This window comes from Sinocyclocheilus anshuiensis, unplaced genomic scaffold (genome assembly GCF_001515605.1).
Source record: "Sinocyclocheilus anshuiensis isolate Anshui unplaced genomic scaffold, SAMN03320099.WGS_v1.1 scaffold93, whole genome shotgun sequence".
NCBI lineage: Eukaryota > Metazoa > Chordata > Actinopteri > Cypriniformes > Cyprinidae > Sinocyclocheilus > Sinocyclocheilus anshuiensis.
Window position 1 is genome coordinate 1,098,056 of NW_015539852.1, and position 9,623 is coordinate 1,107,678.

The 9,623-nt window shown below is 39.0% G+C and overlaps 1 protein-coding gene across 2 annotated transcripts in view; it reads left to right on the plus strand.

Annotated features, from left to right (window-relative positions):
• The window catches only part of cdh13 (cadherin 13, H-cadherin (heart)), a 319,293-nt gene extending 309,972 nt beyond the window's left edge, over positions 1 to 9,321 (plus strand). For both annotated transcript variants that reach the window (XM_016480972.1, XM_016480973.1), the window contains one exon: positions 8,356 to 9,321. In XM_016480972.1, coding sequence (XP_016336458.1) covers positions 8,356 to 8,363 — 8 coding nt within the window. In that variant the 3' untranslated portion in view covers positions 8,364 to 9,321. The remainder of the gene's footprint in view (positions 1 to 8,355) is intronic.
• The last annotated feature ends 302 nt before the right edge of the window (positions 9,322 to 9,623 follow it).

The following is a 9,623-nucleotide window of genomic DNA, read 5'->3' on the forward strand; positions in this document are numbered from 1 at the left end:
TAAGTGTGTATATATATATATATATATATATATATATATATATATATACAGTATATATATATATGTGTGTGTACTTGTTTATGCTACATTGTGGGGACCAAATGTGATGATGATAGATGATAGTGATAGTGATAGTGATAGTGATTAAAACCTCAAATTTTTGAAATTGTGGGGACGGGTCTGCGGTCCCCACGAGGGAAAAAAATGATTAAAAATAGTAAATGATGTTTATCTGAAAGTGTAAGAATGCAAACAGGTTTTCTGTAAGGGGTAGGTTTAGTTAGGGGATAGAAAATATCATTTGGTCAGTATAAAAGTAATAGAAGCCTATGGAAAGTCCCCAGTGTGTGTGTGTGTGTGTGTGTGTGTGTGTGTGTTTTCCTCATTCAGGCAGTGATTCATTATAACAGGCTATCTAAAAGTGTGTGCACGTGTTTACTTCTCATGTGACATGACACAGAGCTGGTGCATGCTGGTCTCAGAGCTGCACTACATGTACACTAATGACTCCTGTAAGGAATGTGTTTCACTGTTGTGCAGGAAGACGCTATGTCACACACTGATCGAGTGGAAGGGAGAGAGTGTCTGACTTCAATTTCCTTATCACCTTAATGAACCCTGACCCCTGCTGAGAGAGAGAGCACTGAGAACAGACAGATAAGCCCAGAAGCTCAGTGATGGAGCACTGCAAGAGAGAAATGGCCAAAAGATTAGACAGAATTCACTTCATCTGTCTCCTCTACAGGAGACACATATTCACGCACACACATGCGTTACTGTCATGTAGTTCATTAGTTTGTGCCATTCCAATTTTTATGGGTAGTCGACATTAAATACTTGATAAGTTGATGACGTCTTGCAGTGTGACACCTCTCTGAGACCTGATGTCACATCTGTCTTTGCTCAGTTGTTGCAAATTGGCTTTTTTCATGATTATTATGCATGTATAGTTTAAAAATGTATGTGTCACACCACAGGACCATTTAAAGAGATCATAATATCTAATGATTTTCTTTCTCCTGTGAAACACAAAATTGTGGAAGATGTAAAATATCCTGCGGTCCCCACGAGGGAAAATAATTATTAATAATAGTAAATTATGTTTATCTGAAAGTGTAATGATGCAAACAAGTTTTCTGTAAGGGGTAGGGTTGGGTTAGGAGGTAGAAAATATCGTTTGGTCAGTATAAAAGTAATAGAGGTCTATGGAAAGTACCCACAATTCACAGAAACAAACGTGTGTGTGTGTGTGTGTGTGTTTTGTCTCCTGACCTCCTTTGCTTACCTTCACAGTAACGCAGACTTTCTAACTTCTGCATGGTTGTTTGGTCCCAAGTGCTAGTGTGTTTTCTTGTATTTCTCTGTAACTTATGTTTCCTGAGGAAATACCAGACTACTGTTAAAGTTTTAGGAAAATCCAAATACAGATATAGAAAGAGAGAGAGCGTGTGAGAGAGATAATATAATATAGAGTTTAGTAGTGCCCACCCACTTTTTTTTACTGGCCTTGCTTACGGAGGTATTTTATCCTACAGTATTTATTTTTCCATAAGAAAATAATCTTCATTAAAAGCCATGAACCTACTTATCTGCTACAAGGTAAATCACAACATTAAAAACTTTCATTTGAAGCAAAAAAGTTCTTAACATCTTTAATGAGTTTTTAAATTACTTAGAGAGAAAAGACTCGCACTGAAGAAGGCCTGAAATAACTGCCAAAACTACAATCCCATGAAGCATTGTGATAATTGTCATAATAAAATGGTGATAAATTGATAATGGCATAATTAAAATAAAAACAACGAATGAAGCTGTTGATTTAAAGTTGATTATGTAAATATAAACAGCATATTTTCTTTTCTTCTTTTTTTTGCACTATAAATAAATATTTTAGTAGTTTGAGAGCATAGGGAGACTGATTATCGGATTGACTGATTTATCATCACAGTGCTTCATGAGAGTGGGCATGCACTAATGTCTTTTGGTGCGATTTGCATGTTTTGATTCTTGGCAGAATCATGGGTAATGTAGTTTTTACCAAGAATTCCACTGATAAAAACAATTTTTTATAAATATGTTGAAAAAAGGTAGACTGATGGCTTCAACAAAAAAACATATACGATTGATTATCAACCTTGTAACTCACAGTATGTCTGCCTTTAAAGCTTTGTTATCATAAAAAAAAATGGTGAATGAAAAAAAAATTCTTCTTAAAACAATGTAGATGTAACATGTAAGAAAATAAAGGCCAGTATGCAAATACCTCAACAACAGTGTTGGTTAGATTTTCAAACTGTAATCTTAAGCTTCTTAATTTCCTAAAATTTCTCATAACCAAAAATAAACTGTAACTAAACTAAACCGTAAATAAACTGTCACTGTAAAGTGACTGTTTGTGAGTGTGTACGCGTGTCGGTGGATTAGCTTCCATGTTACTCTGTTCCAATCCATACTCTCTGTTCTTCCTCCATTCTCAAGGATAAAGGAGTCCAGTGAACTTGCATTTGTGGCCTCTTAAATAATGTATGGAAGCCTCTGGGAGAACACAAACAGATCCTCCATGTTTCTTGCTCTTTAGACCCCCATTAAAGTTCCTAAGTCCTGCACCAGATACCTGTGTGTGCCACGGCAAATCACAGGGGGCACGACTGGCACCATCTCACACACACTCATTAGTCTTGACGTCTTCGATCCCAGAGGAGCCATTGTTACTGTTTCTGATGACAGTTTGCCAAACATCACCTTCTGTGCTGATTTGCCCTTTGAGTCCATTGATTTTGTTTGTCCTCCGAAAACGTGGCGCCATTGAATTGTGTGTCTGATTACACCGGCGATGTTAATGGTTGAGAGGGACAAAAACACATCTTCAACACAAGATGAGGCTGGATTTTCCACTGACAAAATATGCTTTGATGTAACAATTTTGAGCTTAAGATCAGATCACAGAGGAGACTGTTAAGAGCACACGTTGAACAGAGGAACGGTCAAACAATGCCAAGATGACCATACTGCCCCCTGTAGGACTACTTGCAAACTACACTTTAGGGATCACTCCTTTGGGGTCAGTAAGATATTTTTCTTTCTGTAATTTTTATTAATTAAATTAACATTTTTGTTTAACAAGGACACATTAAGTTGATCAAAAGTGACAGTACATTCATTTCTAATGTTACAAAAGATTTCTCATTCAAACACTTTCTGTACTTTTGAACTTCAAAAAATCCTTGAAAAACGTATCATGGTTTGTAACATTAAAGGTGCAATAGGTGATTGTCTTCAGAAAAATTTTTTGTTATGCTGGTTGAAAGTCTCTTCACATCCCGATAGCAATCATTAAGTTAAGTGGTCTAAATGTATTTATCTGTATTTATATATTCTGTGGAAGGCGTAGGGCCATGAAATGTTCGTCCAATCAAAACGCTCGGTGCGAGCGTTTTAATTGGCTTTCCTAACTGCCTGTCAACGTATGTATTTGCATACCTCTGCGCACCCTGTTCGCACAGACACAATACGTCATCAGCGCGTTCACGCATGCTGTGCAGACAGAGTGAGAATGGCAGACAAACATCAACAACCCGATCTTCCTTCCTGGTATTGTAGCACTTTTAAAGTTTTCTCACCGGTGAATGACACATGATGTAGCCCAGCGGTTTCCAATTCCAGTCCTCGCGCCCCCCGCTCTGCATATTTTCACTCGCTTAGTTAACACACCCGATTCAGATAACCAGCTCGTTAGAAGAGAGCTACGTGCATGAACTGTGTTCCGATCGATATGATCCCTACACAGTGTTCATTGCTCCCTACTCCCTGAGCAGGGGAAATCCGTTTAAGCTTACTTCACTGCGGAACATGGGCTGGAATTGGGAACCGCTGATGTAGCCTATTGTAGTATTGTTGTCTCTGGTATTCTGGTCTGTGAGCGTATATGCGTTCAGGGGTGTGGCTTTGGACGGCGATTGCAGGGAGGTTGGGACGTTCGCTTTCAGTGCTATCAGGCTAAAGTTAGCATTTTCCAATATCTCCTACTGCACCTTTAATAATAAAACATTTTGTGAGGAGCAAATCAGCATATTAGAATGATTTCTGAAGGATCATGTAAAACTGAAGACTGGAGAAATGGCTGCTGAAAATTTGGCTGACAGACCTCTATAACCATGCTTTAATCTGATGAAAGATGCCCAACAGGGGTAAAATATAATTAATCCACAAACAGGGAAATAAGCCTGAGTCTGGACCCACTGAAGTTTAAATCCCCTTTTCTGCCAAGATGGGCGCTTTTACTCTTTAATCCACTCTGGTTACTGATGTGGCCTGTCTCGAGGGGAAGAGAAATTTCCACAGCATCGACCCGTTTACTGGCTCTTCAAGCCACTTGTTTTGACATGCCATCCGCAGTGCACCTGGCAGATAAAGCATAACCTCTTTGTGTTAATTAATTTTTAAGCGTGAAAGGAATATTTAATGCCAATTGCTAAATTACAATTTCTGTTTCTAATACTCAAGGATAGAGGTTTTCAGAACCCTTAACCTTAAGTATTGGACTTTAGAGTAACTCGACATGAACATGAAAGTTATTTTAGATTTAAAGTTGATTGTTGAAAGATTAATAGTCAGAGTAAAAATGTCAGTATACTTAATTTTTAAAGGGATAGATTTCTCAAAAATGATTGTTACTATTCTATTATTACTATTATCTATTATTATTTATCTATTATTATTTACTCACCCTCATGTCATCCCAAACCTGTTTGACTTAGTTTTATCTGTGGAACTACTGACATGAGGGTGAGTAAATAATAATAATAATTAGGGCTGCACGATAAATCGCATGCGATATTCTTCATTTCTTTTTTCAATTTTATGTTGCATCCTGATACTACAATTGTTTAAATCAATTTTTTATCATTAATCTACACTCCGTACCTCATAATGACAAAATGAAAACAGATTTTTAGAAATGTCTGTAAATTTATTAAAAAGAAAAAAAAATGAAATATCACATTTACATAAGTATTCAGACCCTTTGTAACAACACTTGAACTTTAGCTCAGGTGCCTCCCATTTCTCTTGATCATTGCTGAGATGTTTCTACACCTTGATTGGAGTCCACCTGTTGTAAATTAAATTGATTGGACATCATTTGGAAAGGCACACACCTCTCTATAAAAGGCCTAACAGCTGACAATGCATATCAGAGTGAAAACCAAGCCATGAGATCAAAGGAGCTGCCTGCAGAGCTCAGAGACAGCATTTTATTGAGGCACAAATCTGGGGAAAGCTACAAAAAAATGTCTGCAGCACTGAAGGTTCCCAAGAGCACAGTGGCTTCCATAATTCTCAAATGGAAGAAGTTTGGTACAACCAGGACTCTTCCAAGAGCTGGTCGCCCAGCCAAACTGAGCAATTGATGGAGAAGGGCTTTGTCTAGACTGGTGACCAAGACGTTGATGGTCACTCTAGTTGAGCTCCTTGATCATATATGCAGATGGGAGAAACCTACAGAAGGATAAACATCACTGCAACACTCCACCGATCTGGGCTTTATGGCGGTGTGGCCAACTCCATCCTCTCCTCAGTGAAGACGCATGAAAACACACTTGGAATTTGCAAAACAGCACCTAAAGGACCCTCAGACTCTGAGAAACAATATTCTCTGGTCTGATGAACCTCGATTCTAAGCATCATGTTTGAAGGAAACCAGCTCTGCTCATCACCTGCAGAGTACCATCCCAAAAGTAAAGTGTACTGGTAGCAGCCTCACGCTGTGGGGCTGTTTTTCAGCGGCAGGGACTAGGAGACTGGTCAGGGTTGAGGGAAAGCTGAATGGAGCAAAGTACAGAGATATCCTCAATGAAAACCTGTTCCACAGTGCTCAGGACCTCAGACTGGGCCGAAGGTTCACCTTCCAACATGATAATGACCCTAAGCACACAGCCAAAGCAACACAGGAGTGGTTTAGGGACAACTCTGTGAATGTCAAAGTGGCCCAGCCAGAGCCCTGACTTGAACCCTATCGAACATCTCTGGAGAGACCGGAAAATGGCTGTCCACCGATGGTCCCTATCCAACCTGACCGAGCTTGAGAGGATTTGCAAAGAAGAATGGCAGAAAATCCCCCAGTCCAGGTGTGCAAAGCTTGTTACGTCATACCCAAAAAGACTCGAGGGTGTAATTGCTGCTAAGTACTGAGTACTGAATACTTATGTAAATGTGATTATTTCAGGTTTTTTTCTTTTTAATAAATTTACAGACATTTCTAAAATTTCTGTTTTCACTTTGTCATTATGAGGTACGGAGTGTAGATTAGAGGTCTGCGTGGGACTATTTTTTTTTTTTTCACATTCACAAATATTTCACATTTAAATTTCCGCTACTGCAAGAAAGAGAGAAGTGTAGTCTGCACAAAATTGTGTTATTTTATTCGTCTTGTCAAGAGTCTTGAATTTATTGACTTTGACTTGAATTTATATGAATTATCTTAAGACACAAAATTTGTTTAATATTTTATGCAGCACAGTAGGAAAAAGTGTCAGGAAAAAAAAAATTTTGTACAAAAATTGTATTTCTTATTTTTAGTCGTCTTGGCAGGATACAATTCGTTTAACACTTACAACACAATAGGAAAAAGTGTTGCAGAGAAAAAATTTTTTTAATGTAGTTGTACAAAAATAGCCTATTAGCTATTTTTATTCGTCTTGTCAAAATACTAAATTCGTTTGACATTTTTCTGTTAACACGGTAGGGAAAGTGTCGCAGAGAAAAATAAATATGACATCTGTCATTTAAAATGATAGGCTAAGCAAAATATAAACAAAACCGAGTTGAACGTCCTTCAAGGACAGCGCATCCACACTTTGCTCCATCCTTATTCTGCTCTGTCACTCATCATCAACCTGCCTGTTCTGTCTGAGGGCCGTATATTTACCACCGGTTCAGCCTGCTCTGAGCATCGTTGTGCACATGCTGCGCACAGACCCCGCAAATAAAACGCATGACGCAGAAAGCATGCGTGTAGCCCGTGCATAACAGTCCGAGTGCAGGCTGTACCGGTGGTCAATAAGATTAAAGCGCAGATATGCTGTTCTGAATGGACGTCGGGAACGGGATATTTTTAGACCGCCCGCTCCCGTTCAAATTATACCAGAGTTACCAACCGCTACCGCGTTTTATTCGGGAATTTAATCCCACAGCGCAAAAAATCTGGTCGGGTCTCGCGGGAGAGCCGCGGGAATGCAGACCTCTACTTCTTGGCTGATGGAAAGACAAATTGAGAGAGTGAATGATGAGGGTTGTGTAAGGGGAGAGAAACCGAGGAGTGTATTTCTATCTGATCAAAGCTCTTCAGGGTTCACGTGTTATTGTGCCTTGTTTCAACTGCAGCTGACTGCTGCCACAACCACTTTCCTCCAATCAGGCTGATGGTAATTAGATCAAACACACTTTCGTCTTGCTGCCGGCATTGCACGTTCCCTGCACACTTACTTGTGTTTTCCCCTTTAGGAAGATGGAGCGAAGAGTGTGTGTGTATGCAGAGATGAGAGTAGTGAGGATTTTAATCCACTCCTCACTTGACTCTATTGCATGTGAAAGCGGCGAGGTGAATTGATTCAGTTGTATATTTTGATGTTTCAGACTCACACTCGTCCGCCTAAGGGAAAAAGCATTACCTGAATGCAATTCGGGCCCTCGGCACATGAATAAACGGGACTGGAGTCTCATTATAATTTGCAAAAGGCATTTGTGGAACGGAGCAACCTCGGCCGCGCTCTTCAGTGCCATTCAAGTCTTATTTTCCTTCCACTGCCATTTAGGACCAAGCTGTACAAATGTATCTAGTGGAAAGAAACAACAAGCAGCAAAGGGAAAAAAAATCAATAGTCCTCCCCCCCTCCGCATTTAATATTCCCTCACATCGGATCTGGCACAGTTCGATCGCTGTTGAATTTCTATGATCCGCAGGCCAATTCATTTCGCTCAAGTCTTGCGAAATTAGACCTTGCATTTTTCAAAGTTACATTTTAATCATATTTTACGATGATGGCGGCATGGAGTGGAGTAAGGAAGAAAAGCGAAGGCAAAAATAAAAGGCTGTAAGGGTCCCTGGAGCTTCAACGAAAGTGGCATTTTGTTCCTAATTGGTTTAATTTATTAATCCAATGCTTTGTTGTGGTTTTTCATGTTTTTATACAGTCGTTGCATAAACATTACAGCGAATATCTCATTTTGCTTTAAAAATTTCAAACCTGCTAAGGAAAACTGAGTTTATTACCACCACAGATGTTCTGTTAAACTTTGAAATGGTGTTTAATCACCGTTTTCTTTTCTCTTTTCTCTTTTCTCTTTTCTCTTTCTCAGGCTTGTAAATTCCGCTGATTCTTTCTGTAGTCTTTTTGCAACACTGAAGAAAACCTTCTTCTCTTCTCCACACCCAAACCAGGCCGAGAGAGAAGACCTCACCCCCAAAAGACACTTTGCACCCTTCATTTTTGCTCACCTCTTTTCCGCCATCGTCTCTCTCTCTCTATCGCCAACACCTTCACCTTTTCACCAGGAACTCTCCCTCTGTCCTCTCCCTCCTTCCCCTGCACTCCCTGTCTTCTCATACCTCTGGAATACATCACGGACGGCACCGCCTCAATGCTCGAACTCTCTCTCACTGGACAAAGATATATTGGATGGGGCAAAGCGATTGGACATTTCGATGTACTTTAGTTTCCTCTGGTTAAAGACTACTGTATTTGATCTTGTTTACTAATGTAAGGGAAGGACATGTGTTTTCTTAGGGCAGGGTGGTAGCCTTCAGAGTCTAAAAAAAAAGCATCTCTTGCGTCTTTTTGTTTTTAGTTCAATTGCATTAGTTGTTATGGAGTGGAACACAATATATCTTTATAGTAATGTGTGAAATGGTGGGGGGAAATGTACACTATATATTTTATTTTTTACCAATGTACAATTATATTAATTAACTTATGTACTTTGATCGCTTATTCTTTAATGACCCCTCACGAGAAAGAAAAAAAAAAAGAAAAGAAAAGAACTATATGTTTTTGCAAAATTTTAGGAACTATTTCTAATGCCATTGATGTTTTTTCCTCTTTTTTTCATGTACGAGCTCTTGTTTAGGTTCTTGAGTCTGGAGAGCAATTTGCAGACAGAGAGAGAATCTGTCTTGTGATTCTTGTTTCTGATGGTATGGCGTTTATTTTATTTTTCTCCCTCTCCCCTTGGGTCAAAGTGAAAGAGGCCAGGGAAGGCTGTTGATTCAGTGGTTCTTTTTTTTTTTTTGTTCTTTTTTTTTTTTTTGCGCTTGTGAGAAGAAGACAACAAAAAAGAGAGACAGAAAAAGGTTTGCGTGGAAGACCCCGTAACTTCTGAAAATGCAAAGAAAAAGATGACGTGGTGAATGAGTTTTGTCTGTCTTTTGCACTAATTTAATAAAGCTGTTACTGTAATTCCCACCACTTTAACTTTGCTCGTTTGTTTTAAACTTGTCTGCAGACCAAAGGAAGAAGAACCAGATTCAGTGATGGAGAAATGTCATGAAATATTTACATTCCATAGGGGACATGGCTGATATAATAAATAAACCAACATATGCACATAAGAATATTGGTATTTTAAGG